General features: G+C 36.9%; 2 protein-coding genes across 6 annotated transcripts; both read left to right on the forward strand.

The window, feature by feature from the left end:
* The first annotated feature begins 17 nt into the window (after positions 1-17).
* Positions 18-871, forward strand: LOC117572573 (probable RNA methyltransferase CG11342). The gene has a single exon (XM_034255456.2). The coding sequence runs from the start codon at positions 102-104 to the stop codon at positions 816-818; it is 717 nt and encodes a 238-aa protein (XP_034111347.1). The 5' UTR covers positions 18-101; the 3' UTR covers positions 819-871.
* Positions 872-1,194: 323 nt separating this feature from the next.
* Positions 1,195-23,165, forward strand: LOC117572571 (PAN2-PAN3 deadenylation complex subunit PAN3). Of its 5 annotated transcripts, none has more exons than XM_052005492.1 (15): positions 1,195-1,356; positions 3,073-3,105; positions 3,709-4,286; positions 13,863-13,939; positions 17,942-18,061; positions 18,243-18,827; positions 18,890-19,373; positions 19,437-19,553; positions 19,617-19,737; positions 21,234-21,356; positions 21,422-21,551; positions 21,606-21,742; positions 21,810-22,001; positions 22,074-22,236; positions 22,296-23,165. In XM_052005492.1, exons 3-15 carry the CDS (start codon positions 4,253-4,255, stop codon positions 22,401-22,403), a joined length of 2,391 nt encoding a protein of 796 aa, XP_051861452.1. In that variant the 5' UTR covers positions 1,195-1,356; positions 3,073-3,105; positions 3,709-4,252; the 3' UTR covers positions 22,404-23,165. The 5 variants fall into 5 exon arrangements, with proteins under 5 accessions (XP_051861452.1, XP_034111341.1, XP_034111344.1 ...); XM_034255450.2 differs by lacking the exon at positions 1,195-1,356 and adding an exon at positions 2,825-2,943; XM_034255453.2 differs by lacking the exons at positions 1,195-1,356; positions 17,942-18,061 and adding an exon at positions 2,826-2,943.
* Positions 23,166-23,377: the final 212 nt, after the last annotated feature.

The raw sequence follows: 23,377 nt of genomic DNA on the forward strand, positions 1-23,377 counted from the left end.
GTGTGGTATATTTTGAATTTTAACTTACGGGCAGTCTGCTATTGACTTGTTATTGTTTTGGTAAACTTCGGGTAATGTTTTTGTTTTGATTGTTATTTGCAATGGAACGTCGCAACAATAATCCGGGTGCTGTGCAATATGGCAATTTCATGAATTACTATCAATTCAATTCAGCTGTCGAACGGGTTAAACTGCTGCCATCAAAAGATATTTGGCAGCCCAAACAAAACAACACGAGGACAGAAAATGAACCCTACTTGGTGCTCGATGTGGGCTGCAATTGTGGTGTTTTTACACAGTTGTTGCAACAGTTCCTTGGAGAACAGTTGCAGCAACCAGTGCATGTGCTTGGCGTGGACATTGACGAGCGGCTCATCGAACGAGCGAAAGCGGAAAACACGTGTCTCGACAAGATCAGCTATTTTACCGCCGATGTGCTCAATGAGGACCAATTTGACTCACCCGTGAAGACTTATTTAGAGCAGCATCATCGGCAGAAGTTCGATGCCATTTGCTGCTACTCGATTACCATGTGGATTCATCTGAATCATCACGACAACGGTCTGCAATTTTTTCTACGCAAACTGTCCCAAATGGCGGAGTTGTTTGTAGTGGAACCCCAGCCATGGAAATGCTACCAAACGGCTGAACGGCGTCTGAAGAAAACCGGCGAGGTTTTTCCACTATTCCTGGAACTAAAATGGCGCTCTGATGTGGAACAACAGATTCAGAAATATCTTGAACAAGAGTTGTGCCGCCAGAGCGTCTACGAATCGACGCCCACCAAGTGGCAGAGAAGGATTTGTTTTTTCAGATGAGATTGATCATAGTACAATATGTTAACTAGAATTTAAAAATAAAAAATATTTGTAACTTATGTTGTGCGCTTTTCGAATTGTTTTGTTGCAGAAGTAAACAACAATCTGTTATCGGCCGACCGCCACGTAAAAATGCGGCTATTAAAATACCAGACAACACGTTTTTGGTATATTCAATACTTAATAATTGGAAATTGCAAAAAAAATGGTTTTTAAACACGTTTTGCAAATTTATCGAAGTGTAACCAGATGATAAATTATCGATGCTTCTATATTTTGGTATATCTCATCGGCATTAAAACGTATATTAGCAGTTTTGTTGGCGGTCACACACCGACATAGGTGTTGAATAGTTTGTTTTCTTAAAAAACAAAAAATCTTAATTAGACCAAACGAATAATTTACACATTAATAAAATAATTTATATTTGGCGCACGAAACATCGATTTTTGTTATTAATAAACCGATGTTTTAATAAATTACAAAGGCATCGATGCATCGATAGCGCAGTCGATGTTTTCTCCATCTTTACGCAAAAGTGAGTTAATAACAAAATAATAAATAAATAAAACAAAACAAAAATAATAGTACTAACGGTGCGGCGTGGAATAAGAAGAATCTCAATTGTAAACGAACTACGTCGTTAAGAACTTGGTGCCAAAAACAACGCAATAGCACCGCGACAGCAACAACAACTACAACAATGTGTGAGAAAAGCAAAGAGTTGGTCGACGCGACGCAGCGGCAATTGTGACAGCGGCGGCGGCAGAGAAAAGAAACTTGTTCTGCTTGTTTGTGTTCTATTCGCTTCGTTACTTCAATTAATTAGCCAAACTACATACATACTAGCATTAGCATTAATATATATGTTGTTTGCGAAAATCTTCAGCACATTTGTTTGCATTACATACTTACATAGAAATGTATGTAAATGTGTTTGCCACAACCAATTGGCCTTCTGTCACTTGTTGTGTGTGCTGTGTCCCCCTTTGTAAGTCCCGTTTGTCACGCAAACTTCTTTTTGCGCCTCAAAAAAAAAAAAAAAACATACGAAGACAGAGACAGACAAGCAGCAAGTGGAGACGAGACGCACAATTAATTGCAGCTGTTTCCACTCCAGCATACAGAAGATATAAAAGAGAATGCTTCCTTTCATCGCTGCTCCATCCTCCGCTGTGCCGTGTCTACCGTCTAACCTACCCTTCCTCCCCTCCAGCCCACCAAGCAGCAGCCATGGATAAAGTTTTGTAGCCAGCTGTTTTGGTATCCACACAAATGCCAAATGTGGATGCCAAGTAACACACGTTGAAGAGAGTGCGGAGGAGGGGGCTTTGCAAATCCAAATTCGGAACTGTGTGTGGATGCTGACCTGTTGTGATTGCTGTTGCTTTTGTTGTGTTTATGTGTATGCATTTGCCTGGCCAGCTGTTGAGTCTGTGTGGATCCTGTTTAACTCCAAACACATATGTATGAACAATACCGTTCACATGTGTGCAGCAGTCCACTGTCTGTGTGTGCGAGTTCGTATCCGTGTGTATAACAACGTCATTTGCTTTGGCTTCGTTTCTGGTCTCTGTCTGTATGTGTCCTGCAAAATGTCTACCCTGATGCACAGTGGTGTGTTTGTGTGTAGCAACGAAAATGCTTACAAGTTGATCTCGTTTTGTGACTCACTGATTTATTCCAATAGATTTGCATTCACAATAAGCATTACAACCATCAAATGTTGGTTTCAAGCACACAATGAATAATCCCTGTACCACTGTTTTGCTCGTCGCATCCCCTGTGAACATACACACATACATACAAACAGACGTCACACAGCTGTAATTGTTGTTGTTTTTATTAGCGCCTAGCAATCCTCTGCCATGCACACAGACACACGCTAACACCAATACACAACCACAAGGCAGCAGAGCAGCGAGGGTTCGTGTGGACTCCATTTGGCTGGCTTCGCTTCGCTTGGGTACTTGAATCGTCTGTCGTCTGCTTTTTCAGTCAGTACCTTCGTGCAGCGCATAACGCGCGGTGTGTTGCGTTTGAATGTGTGCGTGTGCGAGTGTGTGTGTGTGCTTGTAACTCTCACGCAGAGTTGAGTTTCTTATTTGCCGCCCGCTCATTAATTGTTAGTATAATCCACAATTTATATGTATAACACACATAAACTGCAAATAATTTTTATTCTTAGTCAAATTTTGTACAAAGAAAACAAACTGCGTTGCTAACGTCTCTTCTTCTTCTTGAATCTTTACAGTTTTGCAATATGTTGGCGCAGGTTCAGCGAAAAGTATGTGATGCAAATGCTTAAAAATATATAAATATAAAATGCTATAAATATGTGAATCAGCTTCACACACAACTCCAAAATACAAGAAAATGTTTAACGAGTGTGCGAATATGTGTGTTTAGTTTGTGTGTACGTGTGTGTGTGTGTGTGAAAAAAGTGAAAAACCAAAGTGAAAAGCAAAGAAGTAAAACAAATATGCGCGCATTTTGTGTCTGTATATGTGTATGGCTGGGAGTCACGCACACAAATTAAATGAAATCCAAGCAGAGCAAAAACTGTCCCTCCGCTCCTCTGTCTCTGCCTCCCTTTCCCTCTTCCTCCACCCACTTGGTCTGACAGCGCTGTTGCTTTTTGGATTTCATTTGTCGTCCCTTTTTTTTTGGCGTTCTGCAATAACAAAACGTCCCACACACAAACTACAAAAAAGGAAAAAGAAACGCAAATGAAAATACAAAAGCAAAACGAAAACAAAATGCAAAACAACAACTATAAAGGCAGACAGAGGATTCTTTGCTGTTCTCAAATGATGTTGCGCAGTTGAAAATGTCGTATTATAAATGCTAAAATCCCGTTTCCCCTTTTTTTCCCACTTTCTTTTTGCAGCCAACGCGTCTCAACAACTTCTAAGCGAAAATAACAATACAAAAAAAAAAAAAAAATATGCATTTTATTAAAAACATTAAAATAATATAAACTAAGAACATAAAAAAGAAAAGAAAACTCTCTAAAAAAAGAAACACAATGTGAGCATGTGTAATGTGAAAATTTAGCAGTTAAGCGCGAATTGTATGTATTATTTAAATTTTCGTTCAATAAGTTTAAATCAAAAGAAACAAAAAATCAAACAAAAAAAAAAGAAAAACGAAACGCAAAAAAAAAAATATTGAAAAAAAAACTGTTAAATAGTAAGCAACCCAAAAAATAAAAACAAAACGCAATTCGAAACGAAAACAAAAACAAACAAAAAATCAGCGAGCAGTCGTCGAAGAGAGCAGCACAGCAATAACAGCAGAAACAGCAGCAGGACCAAAAGCAACGCAGGCGAGAGCGAGAGAGCAACATACAGTCGAACATTGTTGTTGTTCTCCTTTGGTGCTATTGAGAACGTGTGCATGTGTGCGTGTGTGTGTGAAGGCGAAAAAGAAAAATGTCAACGTTCTTGAACAATTTCTTCCCGGCAGGTAAGTGCCACAAAGCAAAACAAAAACAGAATTACAAATACAAAACCCAAAACAAAACATACACAAAAATCAAATACAAAAACAAAGCAAAAAAAAATAAAGCCAATGCGACACCTCGGGCTTTTATAATTGAAAGTCACCTTTGGCATATTTCAGACTCGTTTGCTAGTCGCTGTTCCTTCATTCTATTATTGCGGTTTCTAGTTATACTCATTAAACCCAAAAGGGTAGAAGGGTGTTATAATTTAATGAGGGAAGACAACAGCTGTCTTACTCCCATGTAGAAGAAATTTATTATATTTCATATTTAATGTTTTTCACGAGTCCTTTTTTTCAGTCTGTCCTTTTACCTCGATTTTAACGACTTTATAAGCAAGAGTTATGGGAAGAGAATAAAATATTTTTTTGGTTACACTAAAAACAATATTTTTTTTTTTTTAATTTTATAGGGAAAGAATTCTTATAGTTTAACAAGAGTTTTGTGACTATTTTAAAGTTAAACTTAATAGACTATTTTTCATATTTTTTGTTAAGTGAAAAGTCCAAACACAATATTTTAATAGACCATTTTTCACAATTTGTTAAGTGAGGAGTCTTAATACAATATATTTAAGTGTTAGCGAACATTTTAGTGATTGAAAGTGAATCACAAAAATGTTCATTAAAGCATTAGTTAACAATAATAAGGAAAAAACATTTTAATGCCAGTTAGAATATAACAAGTTACTTTGTTATAATATAAACAGCAAATACAGAAAACACATTTTAGTGATTAATAGTAAGCACATATTACAACATTATTTCAAAGCAATAAGGAAGAATAATCTTAAATGTAGCAAGTATCCCAATGTCGAGCAGACCTCTGTGTTTTTTGCTTTCCCACTTTGTTGTTTCCGCTTTTTAATATAGTTATGCGCTGCCTCTGGAAATTGAATCTTCTTTTTCTTGATGCCGAAGCGCAGCTTGTGATTATTGGCAATTACTTGCAGCCGTGACCATGGAATGGAATGGATCACAGCGCAAAGAGCTGCGAGGATAAACGCGTCATGTAAATGCCGAGAGAATAAAGTGGGAACTGTAATCAATCTACCCCAGTGCTGTAATTATAGAAGAGCATGCAGGTCATGGGAGTAAAAGAGAGAGAGAGAGATGGAGAGGGAGATTGAGAGCAATGATCATTAAGATCGCAACCCTTAAAACTATTCGCAGAGGGATTTGTGTTCCACTGCGAACGAGTTCCACTTGTTTTTCTACTGTGTTTTGATTTTAGAAGAGCATGCAGGTCATGGGAGTGTGATTAAGAGAGAGAGAGAGAGAGATGGAGAGAGCAATGATCATTAAGATCGCAACCCTTAAAACTATTCGCAGAGGGATTTTCGTTCCACTGCGAACGAGTTCCACTTGTTTTTCTATTGTGTTTTGATTTATCCTGCACTTACCTGTGCTAGAGAAAAACCACTTCCTCTGCCCTTTGCAGAAAAAAATAAAAATATAGTGAAGACAAAAGAAAACGAAAAAAAAAACTAAAAGAAAAACCAGTTCCTTTTGCTGGTCAGCAGCCACGCAACGGCAGCTGACGGAAATACAATGACTTGGAGAGTTGCGACTTCTGGTTCTCTCTCACTCTCCTCTCTCTGTCTCTCTATATATCTGTTGTTTGGTAGGTGCATTGGGTTACCTGTTGATGGGTCTTTGTTATTCTTGCTGCTCGTTGTAGCGTAGCTGCCTCGTATCGGATGCAATTTGAAACTGGTTTCTTGGCCTTAACTCAGTCAGCCAACCAAGTTGGCTTTTCTTCACTCGAACAACTTTGGTTTTTAGCCAAAAAAACAAAAACTGCAACTGACTCGATACACACACACATGCACACCCTCTGAACACCTACACACACTAAAACCTTCCTTCCTGTTGCCCAGTTACCAGTTTTTTTCAATAATGCAAATGCCTTTTTTACTTAACTCGCTTCTTTTTGTGCCTGCGCAAATTTTATCAGCCGAATTTTTATTCATTATTTATTATCAACTGTAAACAGATAAGTTTGTTATTGCTGTCCATTCGAGTTATCAGTTTTTTATAATTTCCGGAAATCTCAAAGCCCCCCGAAAAAGCAATAATTAATCAATTATTTGATTAATTGTCTAGCGAAGCGAAGATAATTTTGTGATGAAGTTTTTTGAATGGAATTCTTGCGCTGTTTGGAATGTTTTTTACTTTTTATTGATGGAATATTTTTAATTAATATTGAAATTCTTTAAATTTTTACTATCTTTGAGGAATCTCTTGTGGATCGCATTGATATATCAAACTTTTTAAACGGTTATAAATAAAATACAGACTAAAATTTCTAGACAGCCATCATTATCTATTTGTTTATGATTAAATTGTAATCTTATCTATTTAAAATTAAAAACAATTTATAAAAATACAAAATTGCAATCCACACATAAATTCTGTAGTGAAAGCAGCTCATGTGGAACCCATTGAATGTAGTTTTTGTTCTTGTTCTTATCTTCCTCACTCCTTCTCTTTCCTTCTTTTGTTGCTTTCGCGATTCATTTGTCACGCTCGCCATGTTTGTTATTGTTGCAGCTGTTCTTGTTATTGTTCGTTGGACATTCTTCAAATGTTCGCTGCAAAGTATGCAATACATTCTTGTTCGCATTTTTTGTACGCACGCGTTTTGCATATTTTGTTGTCGTTTTGTTTTCATTTCGCTGTTTTGTTTTGGCATCTGTTATCATCGTAATGACATTAACATTGCGACTTGGCCTGAGGCTATTTGCCTTTGCCACTTCTCTCTCTCTCTCTTACTCTTTCTCTGTCTAGTTCCTTTTCGTTGGCTATTTAAATTCGCATTCGCTTTCGCTATTTGCCAAAGTGGCTGCCCTTGAGCCACGCATTACTCATACGCCGCGTTGCCGCGCACATTTTGCCAAAAATTTGCCTCAGCTCTGTGCCATCTATTATTGGGCCACTCTTTGAAGTGTGCCCCATATGTTAGTGTGTATGTGTGTGTGTTGGCCATAAAGCAATTTGACTGCGTGCGTGGAACATTTGCCTGTTTTATTGCCATTAGCGGTGTCATTATCTATTGCTGCTGGGATTCCCTTGGCTCCCTTGGACCCTTGTTAGATTTGTGACCGTGATTTTGGGGCGGGCGTCCTTTTGTTTTCTTTTCACCAGCCGTGTCCCACTGGGCCCAAAACAGGGTCATAATTCAGCCGCAAAGAAATGCACAATGGGGCATTTAAAGCTTTGTGTTACAAACCCATTAAATATGTATGCATAATGAGCACGATAATCTAAAATATTTAAACAACTGTTTAACGCTATCTGCTTGTCGATTACTCTTTACATTTATTTGTATACCAAATTCAGCGTGATTACATCACGCATTCAATCAAATGTTCGATATAAATCTGTTTTTGTGATCATAGCCATAATTCTTTTGTCAACTTTCATTAAATTAAGATTTATACGCAGTATCTGGCATCTCGTTCGCACTCGCAGCGAGTAGTTGACCTTGTTTATGTGTGAGTAACATGCTCTTTGAACTGGTTCAAACTGCAGCGTCATGCTCTCGCATCTCTAGTGTTATACAGTTGGACATGCACTGGCGCACACGCACTGTTCAAACTGTATTATCAGCGACGCTTAGCCGGGTTTTGCTTTTTATATTTTTTTTTGGTTGATGTGTTTGCTTTTGCACTTGGTTGTCTTTCTTTCTTTTATTTGTGGTCGGTCTGCCTCGTGTTGTTGCTGTTGATTTTTTATTTTTATTTTGTGTGTTTCTTCTTCAACGGCAACGGCGCTGTGCTCACCTTTTGCGTTAGTCACTCTTTGGCAACGAACGTTACCACACGGCGCGGCAAACGAGAGCTCAACATACCCGCAACGTGAGTGTGTAAATGTGTGTAATGTAAAAGTATGCGTATGTGTGTTAATACTAACAAATTAACATATGCGTGAGTGTGATTGTGTTTGTGTTTTTGTTTTGTGTTTACGAATAAGTCGCGTGTGATTCTTGCCAACGATTAGCATAACAAGAGAGCAAAGTGAACAAGACGAAGAGAGAGAGAACTAAAGAGCGACTGCGAGAGAGTGTCAACTGTTTGTGTGTGTGTGAGAGAGTAGAGAGTGCATGTAATGCATGATTATGATGCTGCTGCTGCTGCTTTGCGGCCCCCAACAAGGTGAATGCGTAAGTTGACGCATCGCTGTCAATCGCAGCAGCAACGCGACGTCGACAGCAGCAGCAGCAACGAATGAGCAAAAACACATCAATCAAAATGAAATTGAGCGGACGTCGACCGTTGCTGTCGCTGTTTTTGCTGCTTCTGTTTCAGTTTCTGTTTTCTGCCAACGCAGCGGAAGAAGAAGCAGCAGCAGCAACAGAATAAACAGACTCAGCAAGTGAAAGAAGGGCAGACGACACTGTCAGACAAAGATGGAGCACTATTACTATGCTCTTTATACTCGCTAGCTTTAGCCTTTAGCGGGGTATTATGAAGCAGCGTAAAAGCAAGCGAAAATACTGTGTAAATGCTCCAAATATGTGTGGTGCAGGTATTTGAGAGTCGATCAGACAACGCGACTGTTGCTTTCTTATTTGTATTTGCTCTTTTTTCCGCTATCCGCCGCTTGGTCTTTAGTCGGCATATCATTTTGCGCCTCGCTGCCCATTTGCGCTTCCGCTGCCAACCTTCTCTGCTCTCTCACACCACGCCCCCTTCCTACCCTAGCACACTCATCAGTTTTGCCGCCTACGCATCGCTTTCTTTTGTCACCCGCTTGGCCGCATTTCGAAATACGAAAAATTTAATTTTATTTCGAATTTCGTTCAGCTGTTGTTGCCGAGCAACAACGCTGTTGAAATCGCATTGAGTAGGCTTAGGCCTAGATTGTTGCTGCATATATTACACACACACACATACATATTTTCGCAATTGTTTTTGTTGCGCATGCGCGCCGCGTGCTTTTAACTTGAAGCTTTAAAAGCAGCCCATTCGCTGCTCATTAACCCATTGGCGCCCTCAATATGCGCGCGCTCAACATTTGCACAGCTGTTTTTTTCTGTTCACAGCTGAACTCGCGCTGAACTGAATGTCGAGAGTGAATTGGGTCAAAACTGTTGCTGTTGCTGCCTGCGCTGACAACAATTACAACAACGACAACAACAACAACCAACCAAACTTGTCTTTGGTCACGTTGGCGCCTTACGACAGCGCTCTGCTCACACACACACACTCATACATTAACACCGCAACCCGAAGCCCCGTTTAACAGACAGAGACAGCAACAACAGCAAGAGAGAGAGAAAGAGCTAACAATATATGGTTGTCAATATCGTGCACTGAGATCACACCATACTATATAACCATAATAAAGAATGGAAACGGTTCTTTGACCAACTTTTTGGTGAGACCAAGAACAAAGAAATGACAATTGCAAAACGTCAGCTGGGTTCCGTGTTTATAAAAACGTATTATGTTAATATTACAGTGGAACGTGACTATAAATCAAAACTGAGCAAAAAGATTGGATCTGTAAATACAAAAAAAAAATTTAGTATAGGAACTCCAAGTTTTCTTAGTAAAATAATTGTTGAAGCATCACATCTACTAATATTTATATTTAAAAATTTATTAGAAGAATAGTAAAAGAAATTTTAGATGCGAACGTGATTTTAATTTAATAGTACAATCTAATTATGGGTTTTCTACTTAAACTTATCTGTTTAAAGATAAAATAAATGTAAAGTCGGAGGTAAAAGTATTTTAAAAAAATGTATTGAACCAAATAGTTGGGTATAGAGTAGCTTGACTCTATTAAAACGTATTATTATAATCGTATTATATTAATATTTTTACAATGAAACGTATTTTTAAAAAAGATATTGGATTTGCCGTAAATATAAAAAACTAAAAAAAAGAAAAGCGTTATTAAAAAACAATTTATTCAACAAAATAGTCGTTATTGGATAGTTTTGAGCGTATTTAAACGTAGTATTACGTCTAAACGTAATTTTTATTACTATGGCTATAAATCAAAACTAAGTGGTTTCCTTAGTTTGTGTTAGCAGGAGAAAAAAAATAAAATTACAGCTCAAGTTTCCTTAGTAGATCATTAAATGTGTGAGCATTACATAAAAGCAATTTATTGAGCAAAATAATTGGCTCTAGGGCGGCTCGACTGTGTGAAAATTAATACGTTTACGGCACAGTTATTGATTGATTTCAGTAATTGATTAACAAAGTCATAATAAACAACTAGAAATGGCACAAGTTTTGTATGAGCAACTAGTAGATACTCTATAGAACGAGACTTTCTTTTAGTTATTTAATATGGAAATAAATAAAATAATACAAAAATGAATACCATGATAATATTCTATGTTACCCTTTTACTTTTGTTTGTTACAGAGTATGCACACAATTGATTTTTCGTTAGATTCTATTCTAATTTGGAAAAAAAACCCCATGGTCAATCATTCTTATTAAATTTCCATTCGATTAGCACACAAAACGCACTCGAAAATATCAGAATCAATTAATCAGCTTATAAAAGCTGAGCTTTAAGCTGAGCTTAAAAGCTCTCAATAAATCTCTCTGAAAGCACATTTTGTTACAAGTTACAGGACAGATAAGCTAATAGAATTGATAAGCAATGTAGAGGCTCAAGGTTTTGCGACAACGAGTGAAGTGATAGTGCTGATAATTGATAAAATAGCTAGTCTATAAGCGTGTATATTGTATATATATTGTACTCTATGTATTTTGTGATGACAGATTGTAAATTGTTGCACTGATAGCTTACGTAGTGAGGTACGTGCACCGCTCTTGTCCCCCTCTCTTGGTGCAGTATACAAACAACACCTATCTATATAATATATAAGCTAAAGCTGGGCGTTTAATGCCTGATAACACAACGGCCGATGCCAATTGCGAGGCAAATGTGCTCACACATTCAACGTAGATACATTTGTGTCATGTAATAAACCATTGCACTGCAAACACACCCCTTTTGGGGGGGCATTAAACAGAAACAGAGAAAATGGGGTGCTAATGGCCAACACATCATGATCATGATCATGAGCAAGGGGTCATTGCATTTGCACTTTGAGTGCTGCTCAAACTGTGCCTAATTGCATTGCCAGCAAACAAAAACACACAACACAACGCAACGAAATGTAAACAAAATAGCTGTAGTTGCGCCTGCTGTTGTTTACCCACTGCACACACACACTCGCATTCCCATTCTTGCATACAGTTTTAGAATCACCGCTTTGCTGTTCTCTCACTTGCTGCAGCACGCGCTCTCTATGTGTTTCGATTTACGCTCTCACGCGTTCTCTCTGTTCTTGAATGGCTCACACCTCCGCTGCTGCCGCCTGCGCACTCGTCTAGTCAGTTGACTGTGCGCCGTGCTGCCGCGCAGTTCGTTTGTCGCGATCGTTGCGCTTACACGACGAAGAGCTTTGCATAGCGTTTACATTTACATTTCACACACATACTAACAACAGCAAACAGACAATATTTAACAGCGGGCGCATCTATACAACGTGACATAACGACATAATATTGTGATTGCTTGGCTCAGCGCCATATGAGCGACTGCTACGAACTGACTCCCCCCTTTCCCATCGCGCACACACAACGGTAGTCCCCCTTCACTTAATTGAAGTGTGTGTTAAAGTTTCTTTTTTTTTTTCGTTGCGCCAGTGTGTGTGATGTTTTCATGAACGCGTTCGTGATCTTTGAAGCAAAACACAGCTGTCTGTTTTTACCGCAAAACCAGCAGCAACAACTATAGATAGTTGTTGTTTCTGCCGACGTCATGCCAACAAACTGCCAGTAGCAGTCAATTTATGTAAAGTGAAAACGTTCAACAGATACACGTATGCGTACCTTCATATATACATACATACATAACGTATATACATATACATATACCAATACGTACAGTTTTGTGAGGCAGAAGAAGCAGCAGCAGAAAACGTAACTTGTTCATACCGGTTTTACATGCACTGGCCATGCTCAAGTAAGTTCTAACCAATCGCTCTCAAATGGTAAACAACACCTGATTGTAGCTCTTCAACTGTGCAATGACTTTATTATTATTCTTGATGTGATATTTACGCTGCGCAATCAAAATTATTAACTTCATCAGACAACAACATCACATGCATTCAATTAATTGCTTTTATTTATTTTATTTTGCGCTTTTCAAATAAATTAAATGAGTAAACCGCAAAAGCAGAAAGCACAAGTGATTGCCAACACAGCTAAAACACATGCATACAGCGAAATTTTGTATTTATTTATTTATGTATGCCTTTTTTCTCGCTTTTTTTTTTGGTTTTTTTTTTTTGTTAAATGCATGCACGAAATTTTTCAAGGCCAATATCACTTTTTTTTATACCTTATATTCCCCATAGACGACTTTGGGTATGTTCCAATAACATTTAAAGAAACTCAAATCCCAAAAGGAACCAGTTCGAAGAAGTTTCTTAATTGAAGCGTGATTGAAAGCTGCTGATAAGACGGGCTATTACTTAAACTTGCTTTAGGCAGCGACTGGTTTTCAAAAATAATGCATGGCATTTATAAGGCAAACATTTGTTTATTCCCAACTTGAATTTTAAAACTTTTTTTGGGGGGAATTTCCATTCCAAAAGTTTAAAAAATGTTATAATCTTTTATAATAATCAAATTTTAAAATTTTAAGCAGGGTATTTCATAGTTTGGCAGTCTCAAATAAAATGTTGTTACTTATTTTTTTGCGCTGCCAAAAGGCATTGGCCCATATGTGCCTCCCCTTTCACTCTCCCTTCCCCTCCTTTCTCCCACTCACGCTCTCTCTCTCTCTCTCTCTTTACAGCTGCAAACATTCTGTGTCTGGTTTTTGCTAAATTCGTTTTACTTTCTATATGTTTTACTTTTCACAAGTGCAACAATATTTTGTATGCAAATATCTGGTACAGAAATAGATGGGATTAAGGAAAAGACCAATTAGCTCAGTTCATATAAGAGAGTAGAAAGGGGAAAGGGGGGGAAGAGTGTGTTGAGGAGTCGCACCTTCCATTTGGTAGGCGCAAGTTTCACAGGTTTTCGCTTAACGTTGAATTTTGTCATTAAAATTTTTGCGTATTTTTTTTTTCGCCCTGTGTTGTTGTTTACGCGCCGACTGAGAATTTTAACGAATTGCGTCTTTGCTTTTGTTATTTACATACTCTAAAAAGCAAGCACAACAAGAAGCAACAACAAAAACAACAACTACAAACTCAAGCACAGTTGAGGTTATATGTGTGTGTGTGTGTTGTGAGTGCTCCAAAAATAAGCGCGCGCGTTATCGTTTTATCGATAACGGCGACAAAAACAAAACAAAATATCAACAAACATTCAACTGCAATCTCGCTGCCCCCCACCCCCCATTGTTCTCTCTCTCGCTCTCTCTCTCTCTTTCACACTCGCGTGTTTCTTTAATGCGCACACACACATGGAAAATATCTATTTATGTTTATTTAATTGATTTCTAATCACGGTCTCTCTCTATTCTCTCTCTTTCGTTTTACAGATACGGCTGCTATGGATCCAATTTTCTTCTCACCCACTAATGGAATACCCTCTGAGAGTAAACTCGCCACTTATATGGTAAGTGTTGTTGCTACAGTTTGACAAGCACTCAAGCACAAGCAAACATGACTGCTGCTTGGCCAACAGTTGGAGAGTCATGCTTACAATTGTTTATTTTACTTTGCGCTGACGACTGACTGACTTGACGTCTGACCCTGCCCCCAAACGCCCCCGTCACCCATAAAATTAGCTTATTAACTATGACAAGTATAAGAGTGTGTGTGTGTAAGTAGTGCACAACAACTACAACAACAACAACAAGAGCAAGAACAGCTGTTTAATTGACGAGACAAGATATGCGCACAGAAACAGGCATGCATACATATGTACCTACATATCTATTTACATAAGTCTGTGTGTGTGTGTGTTTGTGTTATGTACACACATATTTGATTGCCTTGTCTGAAGTTTGTTTTCCTTGTCAGCTTGTTCGCTGACAGCGCTGCGATTGTTGTATTTTTAATTATGCTTTATGTATGTATTTTTTTTTTTATTATTTGTTTTCACTCAATTTGCTTGAACAATTTAATTTCAATCCATTTGCAATGTCTCACAATGTATCTGTACTCTTGACCGACTTTTTTCATTTTTTTTTTTGTGCTCATACACTTAAATTGCCATTTACACGCACTTGTATATGATTTTTATAAATATGTATGTCTGCACATTGAGATACAAAACATTAACAATCAAATTTGCGTTTACTGCATGGATTTTACACATTTTTCGTTGCGGTTGACTAAATTAGAAAACGAAGATTGAAATGTAAAATTCCTAAATACTCTTTAAGTGAAATTAAGTCTATACTTACTATGAATCATTTTGAAAATAAATCATATAAACTATTTAAATGTGATTAATAATCATCATAATTCAAGTTTATAGTATTTCATATAAAGGGTATTCTTATTGCGTAGCACTTTACTTTGCTGCTTAATAAAATCGTATCAAATGTGATTCATCATTTCACATGTTGTTTCTTGGAATTCTTTTTTAGCATTCCCTCTGAGTCATTTTATGCTGAAATTGAAAAGGTGTCAAAACTTTTTAATACATTAAGTTGTTACGTATTCAGAGAGTGTTTATCAAGTTTATTAGGCAAAGTGCTCGTAAATGTCTCTTGAAGTTAAGATTATCCATATTCCGAAATTTTTTGAGGGGATTTCACTTATAATTAATTTGTTTAAGAGTGATGTATACAGTTATTTCCTTTTTACTTTTTTTTTAACATGTTACTTGAATAACAAGAAACATTTTATAGGTAAACTTTACTTACTAATTTATTTCAGAATTCCCAATAAAGTGTTCTTTTTTTTGTTTTTCTTTTTTTTTTTTAATTCTTAGAATTATTTACTGGAATAAGAAGAAACATTTTATAGGTAAAAGTTTGTTACAATAAATTAGTTTTAAAATTCTGAATACGGTTTTTTTTTCAATTCTTAGCATAATTTACTTCGATGAGAATAAACATTTCAAGTGTAAACGTTACATAGTAATTTGTTTCAGAATCCTCAATACCGTTTTTTTAAGATTTTAACATTTTGAATTTTTTTCTTAGAAAATTTTAAAAGGAAAGATGATTAATTTTATAAGTATACCTTTTTTATAACAAAAAGTATAGAAATCGAATAATCGTTGCGACTTAAAATGATTGAATTTAAAGATAATCAATATTATTCATTTTTTCATAAAATCTAGTCTTTATAAAAAAACCTAGAGAGAGATTTTTCTAATTCGTAGTTTAAAGAGATAACCCAATTTTTATTTTTGTTAAACTTTTTTATGTTACCAATTGCTTAACGAAGTCAAAATGCTTCTCTCCAAAGTGTAGAGCATGCAATGTTGACTAAAAAGATACAAATAAACATTCGCAAAGCAAGTGCTGAATGTGATGATCATTAAAAACTGATTGCGCAGCAGTTTACTTTAAGCTAAAGTAGACCAATTAATTGAGCAAACCCAAAAGTGAGAGTAAATAAAGTGGATAAATAAGCTTGCAAACGAAATGCGAACGAAATGAAGTTAAGAAATATAACTAAGCGCTTCTTTTGATACTACATATGTGAAGTGTTTTATTGAATTAAACAGCTCTATAACTAGATTGGATAAGCTCTATAAAATAAGTCGTATATGACCTTTCAACAGCTGAACTCCATGGACTCAAACCTCGGCAAAGAGTAACAAAAAATAGGTACATAAACAAACTGATTGTTAGTCGTTAGTTTAACGTTTGAAAATCAATTGAGAATTATGTAAACACGGAACACGATAGAGTGGAGCGGAGTGTAGAGGGGAACGGGGGAGGGGAAGGGGAGGGAGGTCAGGCAACCCTCTCAACTGAAGTGTCGTTTGTCATTTCGAAAAAAAACAAAAATGAATTGTGAATTGCAGATAAGATAATGTGTGAACAACTCGAACATACGAACACACACACATATGGGCAATTCTCTGATGTCGAATGCGACATTTGTACGCATTCAAACTGAAAAAAAACATGTGCCAAGACATTATTTTAATTTTGTAAAAATTGAAACTTATAGCTCTCGGTTAGCACTATAATTGGTGCTAAGATGGATTTTGGGCAATTGTTCGTTTTCAAGAAAATTGCAAAAATGTTGCGCATTCGCACGCGACAAAAACAGAAGTTACTTTGTCAAAAACCAGTTCAAGCACTAATTTCAGCGAAACGTGATGAAAGATTTTAATGCAATTAATTTTAATGTATTATGCATATATTTATCTAAATAGTGTATTTGGTTTGACTTAAAAATATTAAGTTGTTTTTTTTTTTAATTAAATTTTAATCACTGTCGCACGCGACATGTTGCACGCGACATTTTTTCCATCATACTTTTTATGCTGTTTTTTTTTTACTTTTTAAGTTCATTTGAAGAGCATATGAAGCTTTTTCATAGTTTTTTAATATATTCAATATATATTTTTATTTTCAACTGAAATTTCATACTTTAAAAAATAACTTTAATAAAGGTAAACAAAACGTAATATATTCATATCATGCACATTAGAAACATAATTACCTATCTTAAATTACATCATTAATGTCAAAAAATTTTTTTTTTATGAATATAGTGTTCTAGTAGATTTCGTTTGTTGGCCATTTCAGCCAAACAAATTCATTTGGTTTATACCCGGTATACTGTGCACATTCATTCTATCATTGTTTATAATGACAAAGTCTCAATTGGCGCTTATGACATGAAATTTATATTGTTTTTTGCACATAAAAAGAGTATGCATCATCTACATTAAAAAAAAAAATAATTTAACGAAAAAAAAAAAAAAAATTTTTTTTTGCCTGTCGCACGCGACAAACTTTCAAAAATTCTTAAAAATTAAGTTGTGCTTATATTCATCCAAATTTTATTTTATTATATTTGGTAACAAAATATGTGTTTGGACACAGTTTTGCATGCTCAATGGACAAAAACTTTAGATGCACTTATAACAAATGCTGTTTTTCACTGTCGCACGCGACAAAAATAGAAGCTGATTAGCTGAAAAGAAATTTACCGTTATTAGCTATTGCATCATTTCTTTTATATATTTTGTATATTCCTTGGATATTAAACAAGATATTAAACTAAGGGTGTCAATGCATACTGACTCCCTTTAAGGAAAGGAATCAAAACAAAACTTGCAGTAGAAATGTTCAAAACAGAACTTTTGCTCATCTTCGACTTTGCATTGAAATTTTTCAAAATGTGTTATGAGTAAATGGAAAAATCGTTTATATTAGTTAAATGTAATATTTTCCCTATAAACAAATGTGAAGAAAACATGCTTTTATAGAGTTTGAATTTTTTGGCGCCGGTTGCACTTTCTAGAGAATTGCCCATATTTATAACAACACCCACACACAAATACACATTTCCCCTATCAATGACTCTATCTCTTTCATTCTCTCTCTATCTCCTTCTCTTTCGCACTTATTGTTTTTCATTTGTGTGGTTTTCTGCGGCATGTCTCTGACTCTGACTCTCGTGTCTCCTCTGCTCGCAGAATCGACAGAATGTTGCCACAACGACGACGGGCTACGTCAATGGCAATGGTAACGGTAACGGTAATGGGTTCTCACTCCTTAACTTGGACTCGCCCCTAGCAGTTAATAAAAAGTCTCAGGTAAAGGCGAAACAACCAAAAAACAAAATTCTCCTTAGTGTGTGTGTAGCTTCCTTCCTCCTCCCCCCCCCCCCCCTTGTCTTAGTGAGTGTGTTTAGTTAGTTTGGTTTGATTGGTAGCAAAATATGTATTTAAACTGAATTGAACTGCAACTAAATTGTGTGTTTTTCTGTTCATTTAGGTAACGCCACAATCGCCCGAATTCATTCCAGCGCGCATCAATTCGTCTCCCAACTTTTACGCACCATATCACATGAATAATGGCCTAAACGGCGTCAATGGGTTAACAGCCGCAGCAGCAGCAGCCGCCGCCGCAGCAGCAGCAACCGTTGCAGCCACTCAGTCCACATCATCGGTGGCAGCCGCTGCATCCGTGAGCATAAGCAAGACGGTAAATGGCAGCAACTCTTCCATACTCTCAATGCAGAAAACCACAAGCGTCTCCACGGTGTCACAGCAACAACAACAACAGCAGCAGCAGCAACAACAACAACCGCAGAAACAACAGTCACAAGCAACAACGGGGGGAAGTGGAACGAACTCGTCGGCGCCGATAGCAATTAGTGGCAGTGCACCGCCAAATCCCGCAGCGGCGCCATTTGTCAGCAGCATGTCCCAGCAGACGCCGCTGAAGGCGCGCAATGCGATGATGCGACAGGATTCGCCCACGGCGGCGCTAATCGGTGGCGAAAAGTCGCCACCACACGGCATGACACCGCACGGTGCCTCGCCCATACCAACAACATTGCCAGCGAGCGTGCATCAAGTGAGTCTCTCTTGACTATCAACTGATTAGAGCGGACATTAATTAATCTCTCTTTCTTGCAGGAAAATGTCGGCGGCACCATCTACTTTTATCCCACTGGCAATGGAGCCAACAATCAGCCCGTGGTCAATTCGGTTGTGGTGGATGCTGCGCATCCAGCTCATCCGGCTCACCATGGCGTTGTCAATGCGGTTGCCCCTCTGAGTGCTGTGCCACCACAACTCATGTATGCTGGGGGACATGTGTATCCGGGACCAGCGTCCAATGTGATCGCCATGCAACCGAAGACGCAACTCGAGTCCGCATTCTTTATGCCCGACGAGCTGCGCAGCGATCTTCTTGCCCGCAACGAGATCTCCAATCTGATCATGGATGCTGCGGAAGCGGCACAACATGCTCTGCCCCTCGAGGTGGACAACTATCATGCCCTGTATCCCTTGGAGCCGCCGGTGCAGCCGATGCACACCAAATTAACTCTGCCAGCGAGCACTTATCGGGCCACGCACAATAGCACGGGATTCAAGTACTGTCTGAGAAGATTACACGGTTCGTTAAATAGTCTATTTAATTCTTGAAACTCTACTAAATTGTATTTCTGTTCCTCGACAGGCTTTCGCTTACAGTCCACCAAGTGCATGACGCTTGTGGAGATGTGGAAGAAACTGCAGCACACGAATGTGGTGCAACTACGCGAGGTGTTTACAACAAAAGCATTTGGTGATAACTGTAAGCCTACAAAATATATATCACAATGTTCGCTTCTAATCACACTCCTTTACCCTCTCACAGCATTAGTATTAGTTTACGACTATTATCCCGGCTCACAGACCTTGCTAGCCAAATACTTTACGCCAACGCCAGACACCAACGGCTACACAGATCCATTCCAAGGCGAGGCGCGCCCCTTCAGGTGAGTTTGATGCCGCGATACGTTCAAAAATTCAACCGTGAAACAAATTTTACTAAAAAAACACAACCGCTTACCATAACATCCCAATGTAACACGTATTACGCCGGGAAATATCTGAATTACATACATTAAAAATGAGTTCTTGAAATATTTATTACAACAAACATTAGTTAACATATAAGACAAGCAAAAAAGGATAGAAATGAAAATTGATGCTATTTTGAATTTTGGAAGCGAACTTTATAGTATTGATATCATATAATTGAACAAACAAATTATTATTGCGTCAAATGCAATTTATTTCCTCTAAATATTTAAACTTGCGTTTATTGCAAGTACATAGTTGCAAATATGTTATGTTGATAATAGCTTCGATATTTAATTGCACATTCAGGATGAATCCATTATGATAGGAGCATAAAATCAAATGTGCCCCGCACTGTTTGCTTACTTAGTCTACTACTGAATGTAAACGTAAATCGATACTATTTTGTTGCCTTAAATATTTTAATTTGAAAGCATTGCTTTTAAGTGCACATTTTATTTTATGGAATTGAACTTGAGTTCATTGTATTTATCTAAAAATATGTAGTGTTGATAATTGCATTGATAAGATACTGTTTATATACTTTAAATCTTTCAGCTTAAGTGCTTTGCATTTAACTGCACATTTATAGTGCTGATAATGGTACCCACATTTAATTCTATATTCAAGATAACTGAAAACATCGCAAATGATCCAAATCTTTAAAAATTAATTCATCGCAGTTAACTGCACATTTATAATGCTGATAATTCTACCTACACTTAATTTTAATTTCATATCTAAGCTAGCAAAATAGAGTTTAGTATCTATATTTATTTATGTATTATATTAAATTTTATATTAAATGCTAAATGCCTAATTTAATTATGCAGTAAAGAGAGAACTAGCTGCTAAAGTCTTCGTCTTCGTATAAACATATATTGTTTCACTGAAATACATTAAATTTAATTGCACATTGCGGTTTATTGCATAGATCATCAAATTTTTTGTTTTCTGTGTAAAAAATGAATTGCTTAAAGTCACAAAAAGCTGTTGAATAGAGTTAACATACTTATCTGTCCAGGAAAAATGTTAAACGATCAGTTTGTAGTCAAAAGTTATAATTTTATCAGTTAAACACACATCAGCTAAAAAACTTAGACCTTAGACTTTGAAATGTAAAATGCACTCCAGATTTAAATGCAAATAAGCCCAAAATATGTTTTATTTTAATGGCACATTTCACTTAATTGCCTCATTAGTTGTGTACCATTTGCCGTGTGCAATTATCGACATTTAAACTTTTTATTTATTTACATATATGTATAGTTAAATAATAATAGAAAATTACTGAACTAACTTTAAAGTATAATACTATTGACTAGTTTTAACTTTAAAGTATATCATTTTAAATTTTTTACATTTTACTTTATTTTCAACTAATCAACCAATCATTTTTCTTCCTCTGCAGTCATAAGAGCAACTTGCAGCGCACAAACAATGGACCTCTGCTGCCGGAATCGACCATTTGGTCCATCATCATGCAACTCACCGCCGGCTTACGGGCCATACACCAGGCGGGATTGGCCTGCAAGTAAGTTCAGTTTATCTAAAATGCTCTCTTAAAGCTCTCTCTAATCATGATTATTGCTTCGATAGAATATTGGATCCCACGAAGATTATAGTAACCGGCAAACGTGTGCGCTTTAGCTCCTGCTGCGTTTCGGATATCACGCAGTTTGATCCGAATGCGGCAAATCCTTTGGCTTTGGTCAACATGCATCAGCAGGTAATATTCTAAATGTATATCAAAATAGAGTATACTAAGCTATTCTCTCTTTAGGATGATCTTACCGCATTGGGTCGTTTAGTATTAGCGCTGGCCTGTCGCTGTCTGCAGTCGGTGCAGCGCGATAATGTACAGTCCAGCATTGATATGGTGACCCGCAACTATTCCACCGATCTACGTAATTTTATTGTGTAAGTATTTGCATTTAAATAATGCTCTGTTTGCTGTCAGTTCTCATATTATTCTTGATATTTGCAGTTACCTCTTCACCACGAATAACCGCCGCACTGTAACGGATCTGATGCCCATGATTGGTGCACGTTTCTATACGCAACTGGATGCACTGCAGGCCCAAGTGGACATGCAGGATGATGAGCTGGCCAAGGAGATGGAGAACGGTCGTCTATATCGCATACTGGTCAAACTGAACAGCATCAACGAGCGACCCGAGTATGTTTCTATATATAATCAAAAGTGATATGAAGAGTGCTTTGCTCATCTCCAAACAACTTGATATTGCAGCTTCAACCTGGACTGCACTTGGTCAGAGACTGGTGATAGATATATGCTGAAATTATTCCGTGATTTTTTATTCCATTCCGTCACTGAGGATGGCCGACCCTGGCTGGATCACGCACACATTGTACAATGCCTCAACAAGCTGGATGCTGGCTCAATCGAGCGTGTAAGCTAAGACTCAAACTTCCATATAGGACATAAATTAATTTATTCGTTGTTCTTTAGGTGCAACTCATGTCACGCGATGAGCAATCGGTACTAATTGTCTCCTATGCTGAACTCAAGAATTGTCTGGAGAACGCTTTCTCCGAACTGATGAGCGCGGCCAACTGAAGAGCTCCTCAAAACGAAAACAATAACAACAACAACAACAACACTACTATCATCATTTTAATCATGAACAGTACGAAACACGCGCAGCTCATTTTGCCACATCTATTGTCCGTAGTCCCTACCTCTTCCCTTCCGATAAACTCAACTCGACCACAAGTAACTACAATTAAATGGTTTATAATATAACAAAACACAACAAAACAAAAAAAAACGAAAAAAGAAAAAGAAAAGAAAGAAACATTCATTATAACTAAGACATTTTTAGGCGAATGCCACAAGTAAAACATAATAATAAATAAAGAAACCATTAAATTAAAATAAATAAACATAATCTACATACGCAGATTTATATTGTTAAGCCAAGCAAAAAGATAAAAGATAAACGTATACCTAAACATAACGATAACGATAAAGATAAAGCTAAACAACAAAAACAACAACAAAAGAATGGAAGGCAAACAACAACTGATATCCAATGTTATGTTAGATCTTAACTACATTTTAGGCATTTAAACTTACACGAAAAACAAAACAAAACAAAAAACCGAAACAACAACATCAAATAAACCAACAACAACAAACAGAAAAGGAGCAACCACTTTTTGAAAACGAAATCTCTCCAGAAAAAAGAAAACAAAAATACAAAAAAATGTAAACGAAAGAAAAAAAACTGTAAAACAAAAAAAACTGGCAAAATTTGTTGAAACGAAACAAAAACTTAAAAAAAGAAACATACGAAAATGAGCAAAAAAAAAAGAGAAAGTTGATCTATTTTTACAGAGAAGAAAAAGAAAGTATTTATATGTATTAAAGAAGAAAAAAACGTCTAAAAACTAAACTAAAACAAAAAAAAATTGTAAAATAAATCTAACAAAAACTGTGCAGTGCGAAAATATTGAACAGCAACAAAATGAAATGTAAAAACACAAGAAACAAAAAACAAACAAAAACAAAGCAAAACAAGGAACCACATG

This window comes from Drosophila albomicans, chromosome 3, assembly GCF_009650485.2.
Source record: "Drosophila albomicans strain 15112-1751.03 chromosome 3, ASM965048v2, whole genome shotgun sequence".
NCBI lineage: Eukaryota > Metazoa > Arthropoda > Insecta > Diptera > Drosophilidae > Drosophila > Drosophila albomicans.

Bases quoted from the DNA above. Each gene is read 5' to 3' on its own strand.
- LOC117572573 (XM_034255456.2), top strand. From the start codon at position 102: ATGGAACGTCGCAACAATAATCCGGGTGCTGTGCAATATGGCAATTTC.
- LOC117572571 (XM_052005492.1), top strand. From the start codon at position 4,253: ATGTCAACGTTCTTGAACAATTTCTTCCCGGCAG. The intron at 18,062-18,242 runs GTAAAGGCGAAA...CTGTTCATTTAG, and splicing joins CAGTTAATAAAAAGTCTCAG to GTAACGCCACAATCGCCCGA. The intron at 22,237-22,295 runs GTAAGCTAAGAC...GTTGTTCTTTAG, and splicing joins ATGCTGGCTCAATCGAGCGT to GTGCAACTCATGTCACGCGA.